This window comes from Lagopus leucura, unplaced genomic scaffold (genome assembly GCF_019238085.1).
Source record: "Lagopus leucura isolate 7727_CA_CO unplaced genomic scaffold, USGS_WTPT01 Super-Scaffold_100028, whole genome shotgun sequence".
NCBI classification, from domain to species: Eukaryota; Metazoa; Chordata; class Aves; order Galliformes; family Phasianidae; genus Lagopus; species Lagopus leucura.
In genome coordinates this window covers 1,891,310-1,918,911 of record NW_024962279.1, presented here as the reverse complement: position 1 = coordinate 1,918,911, position 27,602 = coordinate 1,891,310, and the positions used below count along the sequence as shown (strand labels likewise).

The window sequence follows — 27,602 nt, the reverse complement described above, 5'->3', positions numbered from 1 at the left end:
GCAGAAATACAGATGCTGGGGTATTTCCCCTTGGTTCACAGAGAAGCAGAAAGCAAAGCTCAGAGCAGTTGCTCGCCTTAGTCACTTGCATGCCAAACCTATGGACTCTAATCAAAACATGGCACATACCTCTATAATGACTCAACAACCTGACACACTGTAATGGTCTCTTTCCAATGCTTACTGTATTAATGGTTTCCACAATCACTGTGTGACTCAGATGCTATCAGTTTTACAGGTAGCATTCCTCATGCCATACCTACTGCTAGCAGTTATAACCCCACTTGGTATTTATGGAAACAAGAAAATCTGCTGGAAAAAGAAAAAAGAATAGGAAAAAAAAAAAATAGAGGGAAGAAAATCCATGTCTCTAAACTGATGCTACTTCCACACCAGTGAGCTGTCTATCTCCTCTCTGTGAGCCACCACAGAGCAGCTCAGATGGGGAAGGGCAGCAGTTCTTTCCAGACAGGAGGCCGATCACCACAAGGGAGATGCAGTAACCATGTGGAATGGCTGAAATACCAGCAAAAGGTCACATGGCTCCAAAAACACTGCACTTCAGGGCTGCCATGAAGTACCTGAAATAACTGCAGCTACGTCTTCTGCAAAGAGCAGCTTTCTGCTGTAGTATAGCAAGCATCTATATATTTAGCATGATTTTTAATGGGAAAAAGAAGGAGGAAATAAAGGCAACGTTTTCAGTCCTAACGCAGGCTAGCTGCCAAGGAAGTATTCCTGATAAGGGTGATGGCTGACAGACAAAATCAGTTTTACTGTAAGAATTAATAGAGTAAGAGAGGAAACTGCTCAGGACTCAAGAAACGCACCCAGCAGTAATAGAGAAGGCATGTATATGCCACATGGAAGCTGGAGAGGCTGGCACATGATCAACCAGACTGTCAGCTGCAGCTGGAGAAAAATACTGTGCTTTCTCAGAAGAGGTCAACAGGATAAGAGATCTCAGGTGCTTCTCTCATAGGACTGAGTGCCCGGGTGTCACAGCTTTTTCACTCCTTCGCCACTGATTGATCTCGGCTCCAAAGAAGATGCTGATGCCACAAAAATGCAGCCAGTCCAAAAGAAGCAGCAAGAATGCTGGCAATAAAGTGCTTAAATCATCTGTTCAATCCTGAAAGCGAAGCAGCTGAGGTGTGACAGAAGGAAGATTTGTTCTGAATAGCAGGCCAGCCCCTGGGCTGCCCCACACCAAGAGGAGAAGGCACTGGAATGGACTGAAAGCAGCTGATGGACACAGGCCAGGGGAAATCTAGATCAATGTGCTTTAGAAAAAAAATGATCAGATTACTTTCCAAAAATGCCAACAGATTTTGACCCCTGTCATATATATGGTGTCATATATATACAGCAAATGTCAAAAAGCCAATGATAGCGTTTGCATATGTATTTACATCCATCTATAAAACAACAGCACTAACAGTACTACCAATTGTTCCAATTTACCAAAGAAGGGCACTTCATACTCCAAATACATGCCTAGATTGCCTCCAAATATATTTAATTTTGAATTAGTATCTCTTCTAGTCACATAAAAAGCCATGAAATATAAAAGCATGTTTTATATTAAAAAAGTGAAATATTTTACTAAAAAAAGTAAAATATTCTGATGAATAAGATTATGTTCAAATTGTCACTAACATGGGAGAAAAATTACCTATCATATGTCCTGCAATGCACTTTCAGCCTACCTAAGTAGTTTATCACAAATATGCTTTAGAAGTAATTAATTAGCTCATTAGGCCTAGTTGATAGTTTGTTTACCCTTCCTTTGACAAAAGTGACATTTTAAAAGGGTACATTCTACTTTAGAAACCAAAATCCCATGTGACACCTGTTAAAGAACTCCAAGTACAAGCAACACATGCCACCATAAGTTGAGCAATATTTTCTCCGGTAACAATTAAAAATAAAAAGACTGAGATCATTACAAAAAAGGTACAGCTTCAGGAATATGCTGTAATCTTGGAGCGTATGAAAGTAATCGCTCCTTTTAAAGTCCCTGAAATAAAGGCACGAAGAAAAGACCCAATCCATGGAAAACTGACTGAGACGAATTCAAACTTTATTTTCTTAGCCTACTTTTTGTTTTAGAAGAACCAAATGAGGACTTCAGCTATTTCCTTCTCCAAGTACACAGAGTGAGGAGTACACTGCTGAAGTAATCAATCATCTCTCATATTTATCAGGTTTTAGTTTGCTAAAACAAGGGCCAATGACATAAGGATCTTGAGACTGTTGAAAACAGAAGACAAGGTTGCTGGCTTGACGTGGAATCACAAAGTCAGCCCTCTTACCTTTCTGCGACTATTAGTTTGGCAAACTAAGGTCTTTTAATAATTTTCACCCCACCCAAGCCTGTTTTTCTCATCAGATTGTCTCCTCCCATTTCCTCTGCAAGCTGCAGCACTTGTTTAGCGTCTTCATTGTTCAGAATAGGTTTAAGAAATGCTAAGAAAAGCCTTGTCATTTCCATCCCTTTCTTCTCCATTTCTCTCAGAGAACTGATCTAACATTAGTAGGCTTACACTCCTATAACATATACAGAACAGGAACGTTGCATGAGTTTTTCTTCTTTAATCTTGAAAATATATTTTCCATACCTACATTTTGTAATTGCCTCTTTGTGCTGTTCCTTTCAAATTACAAATACTGCTTACAGGAGAGTTTAAATTAATGACCTTACAATAAACTACACTTCTCAGAATGAATTGAACACTGATACAAGCGGCATTACAAAACCCAATACTTCCATGTCCATGGTCAAGAAACAATACAGCTCCTGAAACCTATTTTCAATCTGCCCAAAGGTTGTCACGCCAACAACTACAACACTGGCCCCTACAGTATGGATCTCCAGTTACGAGAAAGCAGGTGGGGGTCACCAACTCATTGCAGAACACCAGTCCAAATCATGTGCAGAGGCCAATAGCTCTCCTCCATCACTGCCAACCCGAACCAGCTTTATATTCCTGGCCTTGAAGCACAAGAATCATGATGCCAACACTCAGAACTAGTTACCTTCCAGTCCTCCCCCATAAATTTATTTTTAACTGGCAGAATCCATTTAATATGATATTTTAGAAGGACTTATTGGACATCCCAAACTGATACTCAGTGACAGGTGAGGAATCACACTGGCAAGGGGTGGAATTGCTCTCAACATATACAAAGGCTTACATCAACTGGAGTGAGAGAAGCGTATTCCCTTCTGCTCTTCTCGCTCCTTATAGCCCTGGAGACATAAGCTGAGTTTGCTTTTTATTTTACTACTACTGCCATCCACAGATGAGCAAACAAACTAGCAAGAATTATAACATCCATCAGATTCTTCACTGAGTGACTGCAGAAATCCAGCAGCAAGGGTTGGGATGTATCCTGTATGGCATTCTAACACAAAAACCAAGTGAGAAAGAACAAGAAGTGCACCCTCTGCACAGCACAGGAAGACCATTTCCCAGTCTCAAGGAAGCAGCAGAAGCAAACGTGTCTTTTCTTGCTGGAGAATTTAAGATGCAAGGAAAGTTCTGCTTGCTCTCAGATCTGGAAAAGACTCCCCACCCATATCCAAGATTTTCTATCCTTTAAGCAGCAAAGCAAGCAGTCAAATACTGGGCTAGAAAAAAATGAACACATACAAACAGACAGACACAGGGAGGAAGGAGTAGTTCAGATGTTTATTTTTGTTTCTAATCAAGCGCTAACATCTCCTCAATTTCTCAAGAAACAAACAGCTGAACACCAAAAACCTTCTATTTACGTATTGACATGAAAATGCTTGATATCAATTTCTAACCTCGATATGTACGGAAAAGAAGGTCTGCTGCCTCTCTCTGCTACTTTTTGTAGGTAGCAAAGGAACACTTGAACTTGCAGAGCACTTTGTATTTTCTCAGTCCTCTATAAATGTTGGCTAGCACCAGCCAATGTAACAAGAGCTTCCTAGCAAAGTTTATATACAAAACCATCGAACCATTAAAATAAATACAGACTGACACTACTGAAAATAAATAAGCTTTCTGCTCCTTTGGAAGCATATTATGTTTTACAGCAGAATTTGTAAATTTAGCTTTTGGTTAAGTTACAGTTCAAACTGCAATGGAACCTCATGTAAAAATAATCAGTGTAAATACACATGGAGAAATGACACATACAAACACGCTGCACATCCTGTCTGTGAAATACAGTACACATGTCATTTCAACACCGAACTGCACGTGTGCAGTGCTTCAGGAAGACATTAAAAATTGAAAGGAACAAGATCTTCATGTAACTGCACTGTTACGTATATAAAATGATTAAACACAGGTTATGTTCTTTGACATTATTTATAATTTAATGTTCTATGTACCATCAATTAAAAAAAAAAAAATTGCCAGGCTTAATCCTGATTTAACCTCACCCTTAATTATTAAAAATAGTTAAGCACTTACCATAATGTGATTGAAATGCCTGTGGTTTTACGACCTGATTACAGTGGTTACACATCACCAAATAGAAATCATCATGAGCCGGGCAAAGACCAAATATTGGCATATCTAAAAACAAAAAGACAAAATGGCATATCTCTCAGCTGCTTACAATGATTGAAAAACAGTTTAATTACAGAGCCACGACACTAGAGCTGAATCGTAATTTCAATACACATGTATAAAATCTGAAAACGAGGAAAAAAAGAGCATATAATGCAACAGATCCTTCAGTGCTAGAGTACTGCAAGAGTAAAAATCTCCCTACAAAGACAAACGTAAAATAAGTGATTACTTGTAGAAAACATGTATTAGAAATCTGATTGAGGACTGACCGTCTCATAGCAGATGCAAGAATGTAATAAGAGGCAGACACAACATAAAGGGATCTTTCACGTATTCTGAAACAAGCTTGGATTTTATTCCAATTTCATTAAATGAGTTCTAAGACGAAGTTTACTGCATTTTTTTAAACCATTTTAGACGCACAGTCGTTGGGCAGGTAGTATTACATGCCTAATGGTTTTACTCGTTTAGCAGTGCATTATAGTTCAGCCATCTGCTGCCAGAGATCTGTGTAACTGCTACATAAGAGAGAAATAGAGAGATAACAGTATGTCAGAGCATGTGTGGATTTGGGAGATAACATACATACTTGCAGACTTTTACTAATAAAATTAGTTGCCCCAGCAGTGTTTTTAAGAATACAGTTTCTTAAGAGCACAGTTTAACGTTTAACACCCAACTGAAAGGTTTATTACAGTGATATAACTAAAAATGTTACTCGTTAGAAGACAAAAAAAGAGGAAACTGCACACGTAATAGCAAATTCATTCATCACTGCCAAAGAGCATGGCTAAGGGATTTACAGCACTATTTAAAGGATTAAGACTGATATAAGAAAACTTATTTTCTTCTAAGAACACTCAAGTGATAGATTTATATGTTAGCAGTAAATTAGAAATTAAGGACGTTCTTCACCTCTGTGCTAGAACCAGTCCTGGCGCTTTGTGTTAAAGCTGTTCACGTGCCTAGATGTGTTTGTAACCACACACTGCACTGCACTAGAAAGATATTCTCGCTGATGAACAGAACTCTGGCTGTGGAGTAAATGGAGTCGCTGCGTTTTCAGAACGCCGCTGACACAACCCAAGGCAAACAAGGGCCGCAGCGCTGCCTGCACGCTGCCTCTCGCAGACAAAAGAACACATCCACACCGAGCAGCTTCCAGAGCGAAGGGCTCCTGCGGAATAAGGGTTTTCCTCCAGAAACGTCATGATTTCTTCTTTACAAAAGAAGGTGCACGTCCCAGGCTTTCAAAAACACAAATGGAGCTATACCGAAACCGAATACAACACCTAGAAGGGCAGCTGCAACCAGATTGTGCCTTTGGACCCAAACACAACGACTCAAGTGGCTGTGACAGGTCACAGCTATGCTTATCTGCATCACAGGCACTTCTCAGCAACAACAGTTATGTTACAAAATTATCACACACCGATCTGTGCTTCATTAAGTACTGAGTGGCACTGTTTAAAAAATTTTACCTGTATGGTACTTTGGAAAAGAAAAATGTTTTGAGACCTCCAGGTATATCTAATGCACCATCAATTAGGCAAAATCCTGTAAACATACCCTAGATGAAAGCAAGATAGGAATAATACTTCTCTATTTCTCAGTGTTTCCTTTATGTGATTTGGCTTTAAGCTGGTTAAGGAGAAGAAATACAAATAAATATTAATATTCCATATAAACATACAAACTTAATGGTCATTGGTCAACGCTCCAAGCAGGAGTTCTTTGGGCAGGTCCGCATGAAATAGTTTCCACAAATAGTCCATGGTCACTTCCATCTGACTACTAATACACTGTGATGAATGGGACAATAACAGTGTACACTGCCTGCTATTTACATTGTTAATAGCACACTGACTGGCTACTACTGCATAATGCCTAATGAACTGTAAACCCACACCCTGTAACCTTTTCTCAGATCCAAACCTTTTCTGACAACACTGAATTCACAGACTTTACACCAGCCTGTACAAAACGCAGGGGGAAACCAGCCCTCCAAGATGACAAAAGGATCGCCTGCTTCTCTTTGCCTGCTTCTCTCTGTCTTGCAAGATAAAGCACTCCTTGGCATTAGTCACAGTCACTCAATTCAAGTAGCGCCCTATGAATATTTGCTGGAAATAGGGAGCTGTAATTTTACACTACAAGTGAAACAAATCAGCAGAAGTTGACATAAACACAAATGCTTTCCTGTTTCCCGTTTCAGTTTCAGGATCCCCAGAAACTGGAATAGTTTAGGAGCAGCCCTATATACTGGGAAGCACTTCTTTCTTTACAATTTGAAAACCGAAGTTCTGAGTGACAGAAAGCAATGCCAAAGCACTATTAAACACATAAACTCACCAAACCCATCCCAGGAGTAAACACAGTTGATGCAGAAAAAAGGATTTGCTGCAAATCACAACTGTGATTTCAGAGGAAGTCATGCACCAGACTGCAGCAGGATGACACAAAGAACTTCTGCCTCCAGTACACCACAGCCACGGATACAGAGCATCACCTACATGCAGATGGTGAGAGAGTACCAAGATGTTGGAGTCCTAAATGCAAATCCTTTGTTTTCTCCTATGTGATAACATTAACTTTTAGCTTTTAATTATCAAAGCATTTATTTAATTGATGCAATAAAATCCTTTTCTTGCTGTAAATGTAGGGCTCCAAATACAACCAGCACAGGACCAGCTGAGAGCTGCACAGACACGAGGACAACCCACAGAGTAACACAGCAGGTGTCAGCAGGCAACAAGCAGCACCAACACTCTCCAGACACTCAAGATGAGCTTCACAATGCATCTGACTTCAGACTGTGATTCCATCTAGAACAATGAAGATCACTGGGAAAGGGCTGGCTCAAACCTGAAACCACGTTGCCCAACACAGGAGCCTGTAAGGCACGTAAACGCCAACGCTCTTCATATGCTTCGTGTCATTCGAGTCAGCAGAGCAAGAAGAGGATTCAGGAACTCTTATTTCTGTTCCTGTGTCCCAAAAGGACAAACACCAATGCAAAACCGTTATGCGAATGACATAAAATATACTGCAAGTATTAGAGAATATGCAGAATAGTTCAACAAAATGTACATAGCAAAGTGAAGGAGATGGATGTTCGAATTCTCCCCCCACAGCCCCGTATCACAGTTTAGAAGTCCTGCCACTGATATTCCACTGTCTAATACTTTATACCTATTTCATTTAATGACATGCAAATTCTCCATTTAAAAGTCTAATGAAGTTTACAGTATTCCACCAGTATCATTTCAAACGCTCCGTTCCTCTGAGTTTAAAGATGACTTCTGAAATACTTAGCCGTGGATGTAAAGCCCATGCCTCTCACGGAAGAGCCTAGCAACCGTGATTCATATGTTCCTCTTTCAGAGCTGAGCTGATTTAACTCTCTCCATCTGGGAATGTTTTTCAAGGTCAAACTAGAAATTTAAATCAAGACCTCAAACTTTCAATTTACTTTTCATAAATGTAGTATTTATATGGTGGCAACACACAAATATTGTCATACGAGCTGCTAGTTACATTAATTCTATTAACACCATGAAGAAAAATGACTTAATTTACCTCCATATTACACCTCTGAACACTGTAACCTCCAGAATTCATTTCTTTCAAATGTAACTCAGCTCCACTTTTAAAAGAAGTAAATTCTAATGATATATTCCTGTACACCTCCCCAAGAGCAGTACAAGCACGTGCCACAGATACTTCTGAGATATCTGAACTGCATTACTTGCTTACTATGTAATAAGGAAAATGCTTTTCACATGGAAAAGGCCAATTCAGCATATTTCTAATAAAAAAAGGAAAGACAACAATAGCATAGGACCCGACATACCCAACCACCACATAACAAGGGACATGTCTGCCCTGAGCTGCCATTTCCTCTTCCAGCAAGGCACGCAGAAGCAGGCGTCAGCAGGTAACTTCTTGGTGCTTTCAGCATTTCCCTTTGGGACAGTCTCACTCACAGTCACTAAAAGCGCCTCTATGCTTTCAGTTCTGCTACTGAACGTCACAGACAACAGAACAAATAGAACAGGCTACAAACAGGCAGTGAGATAACAGGTCGTCAGTTTGCTTTTATGGAGTCATTAGAACTGGTGAATTCAGTGACTAGCACGGCTCTACTGCACATTCTTTTACTGTTCTTTCTTTTTTTCTTTTTTTTGTTTTTTACCTCCCAAATTTACCCAATTTCCTATAAATTTTGTTCCTTTGTAGTCTGGGACTGTTGTGCCATGTAACAATCCCAGCATCTGAAAAGGCAGCATCCTTTCTAAAATTTTTGCAAAACATCACAAAAAGATGAGGTTAGAAAATCTTTAGAGGAGCGCAATGCAGAGAGTCCAAATCCTGGCCGTTCTTAGAGACCAGATGCAAGTTTCCTATTTTCACAGAATCACATAATTGTAGGGGTTGGAAGGGATCTCCAGAGATCATCGAGTCCAACCCCCTGCCTTCTATTTTGCAGAAGTCTGCTCACCACAGTCGAGAAAACAAGGAGTGAAAAATGAAACAGAGGAAGAGAAAGCAAAAGCAGTGAGGACAGAAATGAAAGGGCAAAAAATAAACTCTATTAGAGATATGGTTGAAGAACAGGAAGCTCAATGGAAAAACAAAAGTGACAAGAAACCATGAAAGTAGTCCATAAGTATTTTCCAGATAGAAGACTACTAACACTCAGTTCTCTCCTTCCCATTCCCAGCATGAACATCTGCTTAGCAATATTATTTTTCAGAAGCCTGTGTCTGATTTAACACAAGCACATATGTACTGCTTCCAATGCAGTACATCTTGACAGTGGACATTTCCCATGTTGATGTCTAATGGGAACAGCAGAACCTTTTGGCTGCAAAGACAGCACAGCATAATGTGCTCCAGCCCAGTTATATTTCCAAAACGTTTTTAATCAGCTACAGTTAATATTAGTTGCATCCCCATTAAAATGCACGGTGTTTGATTACTAACTGTGCTCATAGCAGGTGTAACTTCCTATCATCTTCACAACTCCCCAACCACAGAATTTGCTTTCTCTGTACTGGGGCCCGAGCCAAACCCACCCTGAGTAAATGTACCAACTCTCCCCAAACCACCAGGGCTTCCAGTAAGATGTCAGGAAATTGTTTCAGAGCTATAATGTACAGAAATTGCAAATATATTCCAGTATTTTGAAATGTTGCCAAATCTGAGTTATTTGAACTACTGACTTCATGGACAAAAACTTTTAAGTTCAAATAAAGTACACAAAAGCTATCTCGAGTGTAATTACTCTACTCTAGTTGTGCTTTCCCTTCTTGTTAGAACAGAATCAGTCTTGAGCACGCTGTGGTAAAAATAATGCTAGCACAGCTTGTTTTACCTCATGGTAAGAGTAGATCTCCTTCTCTAAAGGCTTTTATTAGAACTTTTCTGTAGGATAATGCAATCCTTCATTAAAGTCTGAAAGAATGTCAAAAAGGAAAGAAAAATAATAGTAAAATAACTACGTGGTGTGGTGATTCAGACTCAGGTGCAGTACCTTGACACTGGTTGTCATCTTGCAGGAAGACAGTTATGGTGTCACCTTTGTAAATTTTCTTACAACTCTTGCTCCATTGCTATACTGTCATCTTCAAGCAATAACATATTCCTATTGCTTTATTCTTTACAGTCATGAAGAACATGTATGTCATATTAATACTTGAACCCAAACAAAACTTCCCAAACCACTGCTCTGAAAAGCTTGCAACTTGAGGAATGAGGCATGAGGAGGGAGAAGGCAGGCGACTTGCTCAGCACTTAGCATCACATCAACCAGGAGCACTGAACAAGGCTGAGCTCAGCTGAAATCAGACCAACGGCCTGTAGTCCACCCCAAAAGCCAAAATTGTGCCAAAAATCCTCACAACAGGAGTCCAGCAGGTTCTGCTGCTGACATCAGCTGTTGATAACGAGTAATATTCAGGTACAAGGAGGATGTTGGATGCAAAGCTGCTGGGCAGCAAGCTTCCTGCTCCAATAGCACTACAACAGATCGCCCTCCAGACCAGGAGCTGTGCCCACAGATCTACTGCAGCAGTGTAGTGAGTTGTGAATGGTTGGGGGCTTTAGTTAAGACAAGTCATATAGCCCCCTTATTTTAACTGATATGAAAGTCAGATGATGTTTTTTGTTTTCACTTAAGTTAGCATCTCAAAATACACCTTTCATGAGCACATCCTATTTTCCACAACTCCAGTATTATCTGCTAAATGATATTTTTCCAAATTGTTTCTAGAAATGAATCGAACTGCCTATCAATCCTGAACACCCATCCTTTTCTATACTTATCAATGTTAAAATGAAATTTATCTTCTGGCAATTTTTTACATACCAGATAATAATTAAAAAAAAAGAATACTCCTAAGGAGATATCATGAACAAAATAAATAAAATGGCATAATATTCAGAGTGCTTAGAGACCACAGAGCTTAAAACACAATAAGGGATTTCAGTAGGATTCTTGAGGTTTTTTGCAGAACTCCAACACACAATAGAAGAACAGAAATATCTCATGAACTACATGAGCAGACACAACAAATTTGTGCTTGCAAAGAATATATGCATAACCAAACAACACAGAACTTTCACATTTACAGAAATACCTTTGGAAACAAAACCATACCCTGCACAATTCATACACATGTTGCCTCAGATACAAAAGAAAGTCTAAGTACAAAGCTAGGCTCAGTAAATGGGCATTCCCACTCTGCACTGCCAAAGTTAAAAGCCAAAAGATACTCAAGCTGTTTCACTTAAGCTCAAAGGGAAGCGTTGCTACCACAGTACTTTCTGCAAGGTAATAACCTGTCTTTGAAATTCACTGCCAACTGTGCTCTGTACGTTCTTAAGTAGCTTACATTTTTTGCACACGCAGCTTTTAAAGCACAGCTATTTGAGGAGACATTTGACAGACATCGCTCTTCTTGGGCTCTGAGCACAAGTGTATGAACTTTGTTTCACCACGCAGTTACTGATTGATAGGATGAAGAAAGGAACAGCTGAAGCCTTGATCAAATGTTTTTACTGCATTTACCACTTTGGCAAATGGAACAATCACATATAATTTCATTGAAGTCCTAAGAATACCCAAACCTCAAAGTTTTGGCTCAGAGAAGTGATTTCACTTCAGGACCAAAACAGCCCACAATCTGGTTTAACCATGCACAGCAACTGCACTACTAGATTTGATCAGCTGCAGATCTTTAACAGGATGACAACATCTTATCTCTAAAAGCACAGCTCTCTCTCTCCAGTCTCCTTTTAGAATGCAAGATAGTCTGTTTATCCAAAGGAATACATGCTACGGTCCTGCAAGGATAAATTAACATATGGGTTTTTATATTGCTTCCTCAAATTCAAGACAGAATTTTGGACCATGAAACATGAATGGTCACAGACAACCTACCTTTGCCTGCTCTTGCTTTCCATGCACTCAGCCACACCACACTGCCAAAGGCCCATGCCCTGGACCAGCTCTCCACCTCCAGCAAAAAGCCTTTGCTGCATCTTATGGGCAGCACGACTCCTCTGCACAGAACCAATCAGCAAGTCCAAACACCAGCCAGCCCTTCTGCAAGGCTATCAACACCTGATCGCTGTGATTCTCCCTGCAGTCTTTCCTCTCGCTGAGGATGCAGAACACAGCACCAACAGTTGTTGTCTCCTCTGAGATCGAATGGTCTTGGGGAATTTCTACAGCGTGCCCACTGATAAAAAACAGCAGCAATCACCAACAGCCTGTCATGCACACATGCACCTGCAGTCTAGCGTGCAGCTGGGGGTTCTAATTTTAGGCTGCCAAGATTTGAATGTTCCTGAAATTACATATAAAACACATATTAAAGCAGACGTCCAAGTATTTAGTTAAATTCTTTGTATATGAATTCAGCTACCCACAATCTTCTAAAAGTCTAACACAAAACATATGTCAGATGCTTCCCTCAGAACTTCAAAATACCACACAGTTTTTCTAAGTTTACAGAAGGTTATCTTCAAAACAATCAATTAATAAAACTTGCAGTGAAATACAAGTCCCATATTTAAAGCTTTTCAGTGGATTATTCTCCACATACACTGCATTGTTGCACTAGGTTTCCATCAGCAACTTGGATGAAGTCAGTCATTTGCAAAAACTATTCCATTTACTCATTCATTACTTTTCAGAGTGGAGGATATTTTAAATTTCTCCAGTCAATTTATATATTACATGAATGCTTAATATACAATTTGTCATCACTCTCCACAGAGCAAATGTTCACTGAAAGTCACACATTATTTTTAGGTGACATGATCTCACTGTGTCATTGCCATATTTTAGGGAAGCCAACAAATTATTATTTATGTTTCTGCGGCAAAAAATAATAAATAAATTGTTACAAATCTAATCCCAAAATAACTGCAGGGACTCTCAGCACTGAGTTCAATTCTGCAATTGCGACACAAAACTTGAACAGAATTCAGGAAATAAAGAAAGTTTACACAGTAATACTAATAGCAGGTGTGATTTCATATGAAAGGGTACACAGAAGCACTTCACTTACTGTGCAGGAAAGCAGTGTCTTTTATGTGGAAAAAAGAGCTCTGGCCAAGAAATTAGCCACAAGACTAGGCTCAATTAAAATTAACTCTATCATAGAGAGAATAGCCTACATTACATCTTAAGTCACATACCTCAAAGCACGCTACTGTTATTAACTGTTTTTACATCAACATTTCTTTCCTCCTCTTTTATATATAGCACTCTGTGTACTTTGCAGCAGCTGTACTCTTGTAGTAAGAAAAAGGAAGTTTGTTTGATTTAAATCTAAACTTACAGTTTACATAAAACTGCTCATTGCAGCGGAAGTATTTTGATGCATTATGACTGCAAACTGTGAACGCGACCCAAGTTCCTCACCCTCTCCCATCTCTTATCTAGGCATGCTTTTGAAGAAAAAAGTGGCACATGTGGCTCAGTTGAAGTTTTTGTCATGTTTCCCCATGCTACTGCCCCATGGCACCACAGCAGTGCAGATCTTGGCTCTCAGTAACCGAGGAAGCAGAGCAGTAACAACCATTCACATGAAGATTTACGCATGCTTTTACTAATTAAAAGCTGTCTGAGTGAAACATATCTCAAAAGATATAGTCGTGGGTAAGAAAATAACAATGAAGCACACAGTAATATTTAAAAACCAAAAAAAAAAGGTGTCAACACAAAATGGCAACAAATAGCAGAGAGGATATAACCTTTAAACATCTGAAGATTCACAAACCAATAGAGAGGGTTACGCATCTTGTGCGTGACAGTACTACCGCAGCCTTCACCTTGAAAACAAAACAGTTAAGACATTATTTTCCTTGCTGCATGGCACACGTGCTGTGCTCATTGGTGAACCTGTTCTACCCCCATTCCCTGCTGACCACAGCCAGCCCGACCTGCTGCGTGACAGCAGCACAGCTCTGCTCGTGAGCTGTGCAAAGACAATGCTGCTCTTCACAGGGAATTCCGTTTTGCATCGTGTGCTCGATATGTGAACCAGCAAATCAGCGTGTACAAAAAAAATTAAGAAAAATAACACAGATGACCTGTCAGCTAAATTCTATTTCAGTATTTTCTTTTATTAGGCAACCTAATTACCTAAAACTACCCCACCCTGCCACTCCCATTCTTCATACACTTGTACGTCCACTTCAAAAATAAGACTGTTTCAATCATACAGCTATAAGGAAACCAATGCCTGTCGTTTTTGGAATGCCAATCTACATTTCTGCATCCCTCCCAGCAAGCACTATTGGTTCTTCATTAAAATGAACTTCCTTTGCTCCACACATTCCCTAACAGTTAATTTGATACGATGTTAAAAAATATATGTGCAAGTTGCATATTTATGCATATTTATATGCGATAGGTATATAAATGTTCCATCGCAAAAAAACTCACAGTACTTTGATATTTAATAGGATTAAAAGATAAAGTGGAAAATAAAACAATGCTTTTGTTGTTATGGTAAAGAGAACCAACCTACTTTTCTCATAGATTTGGGCACACAGGTAGTGACGCTCATTTTAAACTTGGACATCATGCTTCTAAATAAAGATGACTGAATATTTCAGTAACTTAGTTGAGCAGCCAGTGAACTTCAAGCCCTTACTTCAGTCAGCTGGTATATCAGAAAAAGAATTTACTCAACTACATAACATATAGATCTGGTAGCTTTGGTTCAACTCATACTTTTGACAGACACTTCTACAGCTACTTTTGTCCTCTGGTCCCACTGCAGCCTGCAGTCAGTCCTCCAGGAAGAAGGGGGATGGGTACATATGAAGGGGCCTAAGTACACAGGGGGAAGAAGAAAGGCACTGTTCTCCCTTTTGTAGGTCAAAAAGCAAAAGTGTTCTACACTAGAGGAGAAAAAAATAAAGGACTGAACGGGGCACCAAGTTTAATATTCTTGTTAAGAAGGCTGTAAGAAGAATAAGCCTGATTACACAAGCAGTAAGCCAGAGAAAATCATCGCTGTGCAGATGTAGCAGATCAGACACACCAAGCGGAGGCAGGCAAGCGGTGCCTTGCAGACCCCATCACCCACTGAGCATGAGCATCTGGGCACCTCGTGGTACAATCTGCAAAGGCACAGCAGAGCAGGCATGGGAGACACGTGGAGCCAGCACTGAGAGACACAGCAAAGAACATACAGAATCTGTACTGAAAAAAGACGCAGGAAAGAACGCTGCAAAGCCCTGGTTAACTGTCAAACAGATGACAGAATGACAACAGCTAATAACAGGAAAACGATAACAGAACATTGAGAGGTGAACAGAATTCTTTGATACCATAACAAATTTGCAGTTTACCAGCCTTCACCACACTGAACACAGATGCAGCCACCTTCCTAAACTAACTGCTAACCTTCCTAACTAACTGCTGCAAACGTTTGGGACAAGGAAACCTTGCTTTGTGACAGCAGCAGGTTCTCTGCCTGGCACAGCACTCACACGCGTGCAGTACAGGGCTGGGGCTGAGGTCCCAGCTGCAGCGCCCAGCTGCCCCGGGTTAGCCAGGGCAGGCAGGGAGCCAAAGCCGCAGCCGCCGAACTTGTTCAGCCAGTCTGCCCAGAGCCAGCCCACAACGCCGCTTGGAAATCGCTCAACAGCTTCTGCTTCCAGCAGCCATGTGCAGCACTTGGGGGAGATGCCGCAGGAGCCCCAGGCAGAGCACTGCAGGGCCACCACGGGAACCCACAGGGCTGCTCTGCAGCCTCCAGACGGTGCACAGCACAGCTCAGCCCAGTCCCTCCCCTCACCGCACTGGGAGCGGGAGCACAGCACAACACTTTGCCACTCAACAAGAAGCAAAGCTTAGGGTCGTGCATCTTCCTATCAGGCCTTCCCACTTCACACGCAGGAGCACCGCCCGGCTTCGCATGGCTGCGGCCATTGAGGGCAGCGTGGCTCTCACTGCTCCTTCTCAGCCCCAGAGGAGCACAGGCACAGCACGCTGTCTAGATTTTACTCCTGTCTCCTCTACCTACTCCGTGGATAAAAATAGCTCTCTTATCTCCAAAGCTATCAAGCCAACGCTTCAGATGATTACGCTCGGGCCTCAAGAACTACTGAAGAGACTCACAAGCTGTATTCCAGCAAAAAACACAGAGGGCCGTGCCCCTGCTTTTTGGGGCATAAACGGACAGCCCTGCAGAACCAGAGGGATATTTCCCAGTGCCTGAGTATCAGGGAAAACAGGATGACTGCTGTCTCTCTTAGCAGAGCTGAACACACACAACAAACACCATATATTACAGAAAACGAATCAGCTAAGAAAGCATCCTAAAAACCAGAATTCTTTACAAACCGAAGACCAACAAAAATCTTCTAAACCACCACACACTGTGTCTGACTACTGGAAACAATTTTCACTCCACTGACATATCCATCAAAAATAAAGACAGCTAAAATCTTTGCAGAACTTGAGGCTTTTGGATAGTCCCCACCACAGCAGATTTGTTTAGAAGTACAGTTTGGTAAGGCTCACATTAATGTATATTGTATAGACAAAGTCTCTTTTTCCTCCTGGCATCATTTGCAACACCCTTCCACTAAGAGAAATGTAGGTGACAACTCCTGCTCAGCAGGGTAACAGAGATGCATATGGTATTTCCTGCAGCTCAGAGCATTACAGGGAACCACCTCAGGAATTCCAGGCAAAGCTTTTCAATTCCTGCATCTAGCTTTCTGTCATAGCTAATTACTGGAAATAAACTATAAAAGAGGTAATACTGACCATGACATTAAGTAAAACAAACTATTACTGGCTGTTTACATTTAACAATACACTTACATACTATAACAGATCCTGCTTTTTACTGCAGTTATTTGCTGATATTCTATCTCCAACCCTCTTAAAGATAAACAAGATACAAGATCTACCATGCGATAAAACCATGTAGGTAGTCAAGGAAAAATGCAGATCAGATTCACTCTGACAAGATACATAATCAAGTATGTCCCAATGGATTTTAGAACTACCAGACAAAATACGTGCTGGAAAAGTTTTGTTTAAGTTTAGCAGGCATCATTTTGTTTTGGTAAACAACTAAGTTGGAATGTGACAAATGGTTGATTCAGCAAAGATGGAGGGGCTGCTTAATGCAGCATTGCTGAGAGGAAATAAAAGATTACAAACCACACCCCGGGTGTAAACTGGTATAGATTTTGTTCTGTCTTTTAGCCTGAAACAATAGCCAGAGGGTAGCATTTAGGCTATATGCACCTTGACAAAGCAATGGCTACAATATCTAGGGATTGACAATTAAAATGTTTGCATAGCACAGTACTTCTCTGCTGGTTGTTTGATCACAAAGTTCTAGTGAATGTGGCTATCTTACGAATGCAAACCGTCTCGCCCACGGAGCCCAATAACCCAATCCTGTGTGCATGCTCCAGTCACAAGCAAAAGCCTTGTTGACTGTAGTGGCTCACAGCAAGACCTCACACCCCCAGATACCACTTCATCAACAGGTACAGCTCCAGCTTTCCCACTGACAACATACACTGTGTAGCTCATGCAGTCAGTGAAAAAAACTGTACACATACAACTGAATGCATGAAGGGTAAAGTATAATAGAATTTGAAAACAGCCAATTTACTGTGTATTCAGTGTGCTATTTACTGTTCAAATTTAATGCATTAAAGCTTCTAAATTTCACTATAATGAAAGCTGCTGTAAGACTTTCAGGCAGTCATATCAACGTCAAACAGTCCAACAGAATTTCTGGAAATAAAGCTGTACAAGATCTAGAGGTAAGAAAAAGTTCACATGACAGACTTACAACCTCACAGTTGCTCCCTATGGGATTTGAGCACTTCAGCTGTTTTGTATACAGTTTTTCCTACGCTGCCACTTAGGAACACTGCATTTCCTATTACACTACAAACGTAGCTGATGAGAGGTACACGTAAAGTCCTGCTTATCCAGAGTAAAGCAGATCAAGAGTACTGCGTAAGTTTTCTGACTGTTATAATCCCAGCAGAAGGGAAGAGAGGCATTATGAATTATCCCTTTCACCTCCTATTATCAGTGAAGTTTGTCTATTCCCTAGTCTGAAGCTACCAACAGCTGAAATCAGGGCGAGAGCGAGCTTGTAAATAAATGTTCTTTCTCACGGGAAAACAGGTTACCACTAAACAGCTTATTCCACAGAGGCTGACAAGCAGTTTACACACAACCAAGTCTTTGAGTATCATCTACTCAAGCAAACAACCGAGAATATTTACCATCACAGCAACTGCTTCCAAAGCTAGCAATCATAACTCTCAATAAGAAACAGTTTGAGAGCCACTGTGTCACCTGTCCTAGTTCACAACACCACAAGCAAGGGCAGCTTTTGATTGCAAAGGCTTTCTAGCAACAGGAACACTGACTACAATAAATACCTCTCCATCCACGACAACCGCTTTCACATTCCTGTTCTCTTCTCCATTAGACTTTGAATTCTCTTTACTAGGCTTCAATGCTGCTAAAACCAAAGTATAAATACAAAGTTGTATTCATTTCAGTAATGCACTCCAACCGTATCTAGGAAATAATATTGAGTACCATGCATATTTCCACAGCGGTGATTTTCTTCATTAAAAGAGATAAGCAATTTTTAAGCATCTTACAGGCAATTTAGAATACTTGTTCACAAACTAAATATTATTTTCCTGCGTAATAAGTGGTAAGATCACATGTAACACCAGCTGGCACTTGGCCACTACTGCCATCAGCTAGGCATAGTGCAAAGAGGTGCAAGAACTGTGGGTATTTCCTTTTCTAGATCCACTGCAATGAAAGAAACAGCTTTTAAAACAGTTACTTCAGAGAGAGCAACCTCCATCCTCTTAACCCCATTTATTTAGAAACAGCCTTCACTAAGCCTTTGTGTCTTTCTTGCTCTGCTTGGACCACAGCGCTGCGTTACCAACTCATGGGAAAATCATATTGCTGTATGATACTGACTGCATCTATCTTCTCTTACTGAATGCCTGTTAAGTATAGAAGAGAAATTATAGAAAAAGCAATGTTTAATCAATTATTAAGACATCGTCTCTTCTGTATTCTGCATAGGAATAACCCAGCTATTCATATATACCTCCCTAAAGAAGATAACAGTGAATTCCTGACTGTTACATACATGCATAAATAGCTATTTCAAAGGTTCTTTTAAAAAATTCTTACATATTAACAGATAAATTCAGGCAGTTTTGGAGCTGTAATTCCAGTGAAAGTCTCCCAGGCCCTGCAATAACAGACTAATACTATGGTAATAACTAAAACCTGCAAAATGTCTTTACAGCATTCTATTTATAACATGTGACTCATCTCACCAGAAATAATTAAATATTGTAAACAGAACTTGGATTTAAGTGAAAAAATAACAAGGAGAAAGAAAACCTTGGCCAGATACTGCAGAACAGGACAGAAGTAGCAACTTCTCAAACACCCTATTTCTCCACCTCTCTCACAAAATCTCTACGATTTTCTTAAACAGTTCAGTGTACTTCCAAAGATTCCTCGTAATTGTTTTACAATAACTGCTCCACAAATCCTTAAAATGCTTTCTGTAAATAGCCAATTAAAATGCAATGAAACGAAGAGGAGATTTATCTCATTACAGTCTAAGCACAGCTACGCAGAATGTCAAAAAAGCAGCATCACACGTTGTGCTGCTACCTTAAAATATTTATTTCAGTCCATTAAAAATTCTCAGTGTATTTTCAGGCAGTAAGCGACTATAGAACACTGTGAGCATCTTCGATGTGATCTAACACAACGAAAATCAACTCAATAAAGCACCTCCTGAGGCTGAAGAAAAACAAATTTAAATTTGAAATAAGATGCCGTCTCTCACTTGTATTTACAACTTCATTTTGGAACAAAAGTTTCTCCATGCTTTAATTATTTATTAAACCTGCCAATGGGAAAATTCCAGACCTTGGGTCTATGGGATAAAGATACTTCTAGTGATTCCTTGTAGCTCAGCCCTGGATTGCCCAGCACAGGCTCAAGAAGAATACCAGCTCATGGCAGAGCTCTCAGGAACATCTCAGTACTCTCACTGCTCTGGTAACTCCCATTAATAACAATTAACGTGATCAAACCCCAAAGCTTCTGCTGAACAGTCAAGAGGTTCATGGAGTGTGACACAACACTGAACAGAATTTGTTCCCACCTGCTCTCCTGATAGATCCCTATGGTAACAAATTCTTCCAAATTGTCTTCTGAAGGCATCTACCAAAACTGATGATTTACATCCTCACACAAAATTCAGCACTTGTTTTATTAAGACCAGTAGAGTCTAAAAACCTATAAGAGTGATACCATACAACAAGACTCATGCTACACAGCCAACATAAATTCTTACCTGCGATACCTCCCAGCACATCTAGCACATCAGGGACCATTGCTGAATTAACCTCAGCCTGTGATGAATTGTCTTCTTAGCACCTCCCTCCATCACCACTGACTGGACCACATCACCTGAAACAGCTCAGCCGTACACACAGAGCAATCAAGACTCCCCCAGGAACCTTACAACCTCCGAGTTCAAACAGTTAAAGCACTCACAGACATTACAGATGCTATCAGGGTGACAAAGACCCCCTTTTAGCCAAGATTGAACAGTTCTTGCAATGACAACTGATCAAATCCAGCTTGTGACCTGAGTTACAAATGCTGTCCTCCTTCTCCTATAGTTTGTTGCCAGTTGTCTATAAACTGGTGGGAGAGCTAGTGAAGCACTTGATCTAGGCAGCACTGAGGGATTCACAGCTCAAAGAATGTTAAAAATACATTAAGAAATAAGGCTGTATGTGTAACAAAAAGAGTAAGATGTTTAAGCTCGAGCAAGACACTCCAAATCTTCAGCATGCACTAGAAACACTATTAAAAACAAAAACAGTTTTTACTAAGAATCACAGGTTCTTTCAAGTTGAAAGACATCTTTAAAGGTCACCTGGTCCAACTCCTCTGCAATGAACAGGGACATCTGCACGTCAGTCAGGTGCTCAGAGACCCATCCAGCCTGACCTTGGGTGCCTCCAAGCACAGAGCTTCTACCACCTCTCTGGGCACCTCATGTCAGTGCTTCACCACTGCTAACGTAAAAAACTTCTTCCTTATGTCCAATCTAAATTTCTCCTCTTTTAGTTTGAAACTGTTTCCTCAGGTCCTATCAAGTTGTCCAACCAAAGCTCTCTCCTGCTCTTCCAGGCTTTATTTTCCATTCGGAGATGCTATTGTTTCCACAGTATTTTTATTATTAGACATATTTCAAGATTATTATATTGACTCATAAAATAATCTAATACTTCTGCACAACGACTTCAGAAAGAGTTGCACACATTAATAAATACTACACAAAATGTAATACCTTTCCTAAGAGCAAATATGTTCTCTGTCTCTCTTGCTCAAACCCAGCTTTGTGGGCTTTTGTTTATTTTTTACAGGGGCCGGGAGTGAGAATCTGACACAACATACAGGCTAGCTGGTAGCAAGTGGGAGTTTACAGGGGGAATGGGAGTGTTGGGGAGCGACGGTTGATTTGGAGTGCAGGGGGCTGTGGGATGGACAAGCCCCCAGTCCCAGGGCCTGGCTTTAGGCTGCATTATTTCTACTCAAAGCTCTCCCAATCCACAAATGAAAGGAGCCAACCTGTTGTCAAAGTTTGCAAGGAGTTAAAGGTGGCTCTGATGGAGCCTGTCAGAGTTACTGTGAACAAACTCTATGCATGAAATTACAGTTCCCTTCAGAGAACATCTTCACGAAAACAGTGGGTTTGAAAGTTTTCTTAAAGCAAACCAAATTCAACATTGGTCAGCAAGAATCTCCTGGAAAAATGTCTGCATTTGCTGAAACATTTCAAATTCTTATTACAAAGCTTAGCACTAACAGTAGTTTTCTTCAACTGGGAAAGTATCAAGACATCTACTGCATCTCTCACATGAACTAAGTACATGTGAGCACATTGTATGCATCTGATGGTACACACTGCAAGTATCACACAAGTCTGAATGACACAACATCAAAGTCTCATTTCAAAGTGTAAGAAGAATAGAAGACAACTAGGCTTTCTGCTTCACTGTTTTAGAATTCTTTTGCAGATTACAACGCAACATGCTGAAGTTTCTTCATCACAGCAAACGTGTGGCCGGGGAGTCACACCTTCAGCTGGCTCACAAATAGTAAGTAATTAAGTGACTGGATGAGCAATGATTCTGCTGTGTGAACTACTTACAAAAAGAAGCGATTGCACCGCAGTTATAACACGGACTTAAATGGATAGTACCATTTGTCACAAAAAAGATTTTGGTGTACAAAGACAGATTTAAAACGTTCTTCAAAATAAGACTTTTCCCCATGATGAAGGATGTCCATTTCTCATTTTCATCTGTTGGGGATTTTCCCACAGCCAATGCAAGCCAAGTGCTTTGGGCTCGTACCATATTCCTGTGGTTCTAATTTCTACATCAAAGCTCAGCATGGTCTCTTATTGCCTCAGAAAGCAACATGCAGGAAAGCATCCAGCGAGCTTCTCACTTTGGTGAAGGTCTTCGAGGATCCCAGCAGGAACGACTGTATATTATGGATTAGCAGAACAGAAAGCATATAAAAGCAGCAAAACAGAAACTGGGAAATACAAGAGGAACACTGAGAGTTTGGGATGCCACAGTTTCTAGTTGGTGCTTTGATGGGAGCTTGGGTATGTCAAGGAGGGCTAAATGCAGAAAAAATATTTGAGATTATGAACTAATTTTAGTTTCCTGATCCCTGCATAGAACTGGCATCCCTGACAGGTATTAAGGACTCATCAGGCTTCACAACAACCAGCATGCTGAGAGAGGAGCTGCTTGATCAGCAAATAGGAAATTCCAGTAACAAACGTGCTCCTAAAATCCTGCACCTCTTCTAAGTTTGCAGATGCTGCTCTGGAATAACACAGTTACGTCTTTCATTTCTTTAAAAGAATAACAGGCATCATTCTTTTCCTTTAAGCATAACAAAAGGAGAAGCTGGTAACCTTAACCCTCTTTTTAATACAGCATTACGACAATGAGAACACTCACTCTTCATTCAGGAGATCCAGACATTGCTGCTTAAAAGCGTAACACTCATTTCTCACCATCGGGCACAGCGATGCTGAAGCTAATTCCCAACAGAAGACTAAGAGCAAAAAAAGAGCATGTGGAAAAGGAAGCAACTCTAACTCAGTGGGTCCACGGACTTGCTGGAGCCTGATCTGAAAGTTGACAATTCTTAAATAAAAGAAACAGCTCTTGGTTTTGAAACCAGTTAGAATAAGTGGACTGTAAAGCCATGTTCCCTTCTTCTCTCCCTCTCCAGGCCATGAATATTTAATTCCTTTATGCAAACTGGAAGAGTTGCAATACAAGGTTAAATTAACCTAAATAACCTTGAAATCCTTTGTCAAGTTGGGCCTCTGACTCAACTCCCAACCTGAGATGGAAGAACTTTCTCTGCACAGTGAGTTGTGTATTTAACCTTATTTAAATACTGCACAGTGTGACAAAAATCTTGGGGTTAGAATTGGGTTTGACAGAATTTTTAATTTGTTTAATATTTTCCAGGTTAAAGTCCATTGTTCAGGCAGTCCAATTGCTTAACAAACGTTTGCTTCTCCATTTTCAATACAAAATTCTTCCTGGGTAAAGGAATCATTTACAGCGTTCTCAAAACCTGATTTGATTAACACAACACACACACATGCTGGTGTGTTTTGCTGATCCCCATGTCCTTTCAGTGCAAATCTAATTAGTACAACTTTATCTTTTGCTCTGCTTTGTAGGCAGAGTTCCTTGCAGACCAGCTATACGTGTAAGCCAAGTCAGTGCCTCATTCACACGTCACGATAGCATCAAAATAAAAAGACATTTGAAAGTCTGATACAGCAACTGAGTCTCAGATTGAATTCTTGAAGGCTTTTTTTTTTTGTTTAATTTTCCTTCCTTCAAACCATAACCCTACAAGTCATTCTCATGGTTGAATTCAGAGAAGAGAAGCTGTGTCTCAGTCAGACTGTGCAAAAAACAGTTTCATGATCTCTTTATAGAAGGGAAATAAAAAAAAAAAACAACCCAAAGATTATTCATCACCCTGCCAGCTAATCATTAAAATCTGGAAACCTTAGATGCTCCTATTTTAAGAGGTAGAAGTAAGAAAAAATGTTTGAAAATCCTTCTTAACAAAATCTTTACTAGGATAACATGTACTTACTGTTATAAAGGCTGTTTTAACACTTAAATTATCTGCCTACTCAGAAAAATAAATGAAATATCCAACACAAATATTATTAGACTGGAACTCAGCAATGAAGTAATGAAACACCTGAGAACTTACAGACACAACTGAGAGATAGCAAAACAAGTTTGAATATCTCAGCATGGTGTTCTATCACATCTCTCTTACAGCCCAGTGCTCACTGAATGTGGTCCTATAAATCATTTTTTCCCTAAATGTGAGCAACAGAGGAATTTGACAATAAATAGACATTTTCACTCAGCCTCAGTATAGATCACTCCCTCCCAACTTTATTAAGTCTATGCCAACACGTTTCAATTCTCCTTTGCTGTTTGCAGCTCCCAAGCAGAAGTGCTGAATCAGATCATCTCCTGAGCTCCCTACACGCTCTGTTTTTTCTGACTGTAAACAAAGTTGATAAACTTCCATTCCTAACAATGTCAAATAAGTGACTCACGTGCAACTGATCTGGCATTTATTCCACGACATATACTTCTCATTAAGTGAATTTGTGCTAACAATCACACAGCTTGAGAATGTTGCTCTGTTACAAAGCAAATTTGGAAGTCAGAAAGAAAAAAAAAATAAATAAAAAAGAGAGAGGAAGAACTGAACATCAGCATTCAGGCTTTTTACTGTTCTCCCACTGCCTGTCACAAAGTTACCAGCAACCTATAGGTGTCATCTGTCATTTGGTTACAACTCCAAGCAGCCCTGCTGCTTTAGAAACCAACAGGGCCCTTCCTGAGCTTTTGCTAATCACAGGTGAAAGGTCACTCTCACTGAGCACTGAGAAATAAACACAACTCGCTGACATGACAGGGCGAGCAGCGTCCGAGCACCACACAGATTACAATCCGAATGCAAACGTCCTGGCTCAGAAGAGATCTTAGGAGCGCTGTCACGCAGCTTCCTGAAGATTACTTAGGACCAGAGAAAATCCCACTAGAAACACAGTAAAGTCAATACAATAAGTAACCTGTACTTAACCTCGCAGCTGTGATTAGATATTATTTAATGACAACGCTGATGGCATCGCCTGCTGACAGGCCGCAGGTCCCAAAGCAAAGCGGTTGGATGGAAGCGGAGTTTCCCCATCTCCTTCCCGTGCGAGCCCTTCGGTACCTACTTCCAAGCCGGGAAACTTCTCCGGGTACTTTCCCCCACGAACCAATCGCACTCACCTTCTCGGCAGAGTCGCATCGCTTCTCGATTTTTCCCGTATTCCTTGAAACTTTCTTCTAGTGCAGTTCCTGAAACAGAAAGCGCCCGGAGCTCAGCGCCCGGAGCTCAGCGCACGCCCACCCGGCACAGCCCCGGCTCCGGACGCGGACCCTCCCGGGGGGCAGCGCCGCTCGGAGATGCTCAGCAGCACCGCGCCCGGCAGGGGGAGCGGGAAGGAGGGGACTGCCCACCTGCTGCCCCCGGCCCGGGCTGCACTCGGGCTCCCCCAGAGGTCGGGCCCCGGATTAGGGAGCGGGGGGATAATAGAGGGGAGATCGCGTCCTCCCGGGCCCTCCCACCGGTAGAAGGGCGGCTCGCGGGGGGGCCGGTCGTCCGCTCACCGTCGTTCCCGTGAAGTTTAGCGGCGTCGACCCAGTGGCTCCAGGGCTGCCCCAGCATCGCCTCGGGGCTGGGCAGGGACCTGCGCTCCCCGACGGCCGCCATTGCCGCTGCGGTGGCGGCGGGGCCGGCGCCGCTCCCGCCTCCTCCGCCTGCGCCTCCCTCGCCGTGCCGGGGCCGCCGCTGCCGCTGCCTGGCCGCCGCCGCTCTGCGCTGCTCCCTTCTGACGTCACCCGCGGCCCGCGCCGACATTCTTTCCGCTGCTACAATGTAACGAGAAAAGTCAGCGGGCGCTTAAGGTGGCGCCGCGCTTAAGGTGGCGCCCCGCCGCTGTCAGCCCCGCGCCCGCCCCCTCCTTCCCCGCCGGCTCTGCCTTTCCTCTCGGGAGCCTGCGAGCCCGGGGGCGGCTTCGACTCACCTCTGCGGCGGCCCGGGGAGCAGGAGCCGAGTGCCCATTATGTATGGGAGCGCTCCCTCCTCTTCGCCGCCCAGGTGAGGCGCGTTTGGGCGCGTTTGTGTGTTTGCGCTAACAAAGCGGCGGGGGCCGGGCTACGCCGCCCGCCAGGCGCTCCCCGGCTCCATGGGCCGCCTTTCCCTCTCCGCAGCACGACCCGCGACCCTACAAAAACAACGGCCGCATCATAACCCCGCCCGGCCTCCCTCCCGCCGCCGTCCCGGGCCGAGGGGCGGGCACGGGGCTGGGCCGGTCTCCCCGCCCCGCCCCTCCGGGCCTCCTTAAAGCCCGCCGGCGAGCAGCGGGGCAGCAGCGAACGGCAAGCAGGAAACGCGCCCCCGCCTCGGGACCTGCGCCGTGCTGGAGGCGGCCCCTCGCTGGGCAGCGCTTCGGGGCCGGAGGGCCGCGAGTGGCGATCGGCGGTGCGGCACGGCACGGCACAGCACAGCACAGGACCGGGCAGCGGCTCCCGCGCGGCCGTTACGGGAGCTGCCGGCGCGGGCCGTTTGAACGCGGCGGTTTCCCCTTCCTCGCCCCGGTTTGGCTTTCCGCGCTGACTTCCGCACAGAAGCGCTGTTCCGGCTCGCAGGGCTGCTGCCCGTGCCCTGAGATAGGCGCTACAAGTGACGAGCGCTCGGCGAGCTCCCTGAAACTGAAAGTATTTGAAAGACGCGTTCGCTCCCCTTAACTGTTAATAACGAAGCTATGGAGTTCTCTAATAAACTAATTCCGACGCCAGGCTTCTCGCTATGAGATTCTCTTTCCGACCGGCCGCTGTCTCAGCAGCGATCCCCCCGGAGCCGCCCGCTCCGCGCCCTCGCAGTAAAACCTCAACGCCCAACAAAGCCGTTGGGCTGCTCCGGCCCGGCCCTGCCGGGCTTGGTTCACGCTCCATTATCTCCTTCGTGGAAACACAGCCCCAAAAGCACGGAGCTTAAAGGCTATCGGTGCTCCTTTCCAAATGTAGGAGTGTAAAATTTGCTGTGTACAATCACATCAGGATGTGATTGTAATTGCAGGATAGGCTGCAATTATAAGCACGGTTTCAGCGTTCCAGCCCACTGATCACTGTCTGTCAAACTCAGGCTGTTCTGTATTACAATGTTACACGGCACTGTAAGGGAGTTTTTTCTCCGTTATTGATCACTGGAACTGCCTAAGAAAAGGCAACTTAAAAGGCAAACACCGTAAGATTTAGATAAAGATAGCCCAGTGG

At 42.3% G+C, this 27,602-nt stretch overlaps 1 protein-coding gene across 4 annotated transcripts in view; it reads right to left on the bottom strand.

Moving 5' to 3' along the window:
* The window catches only part of ATXN7 (ataxin 7), an 80,846-nt gene that overhangs the window by 31,179 nt on the left and 22,065 nt on the right, over window positions 1-27,602 (bottom strand). For 2 of the 4 annotated variants that reach the window (XM_042880872.1, XM_042880873.1), the window contains exons 3-5: window positions 25,935-26,195; window positions 25,554-25,622; window positions 4,452-4,556 (exon numbers count right to left, since the gene is read on the bottom strand). In XM_042880872.1, the coding sequence (XP_042736806.1) occupies window positions 4,452-4,556; window positions 25,554-25,622; window positions 25,935-26,184 (424 nt within the window). In that variant the 5' untranslated portion in view covers window positions 26,185-26,195. Of the gene's footprint in view, window positions 1-4,451; window positions 4,557-25,553; window positions 25,623-25,934; window positions 26,196-26,350; window positions 26,554-27,602 lie in introns of those variants that run through there. The other 2 variants (XM_042880870.1, XM_042880874.1) reach the window with 2 other exon arrangements.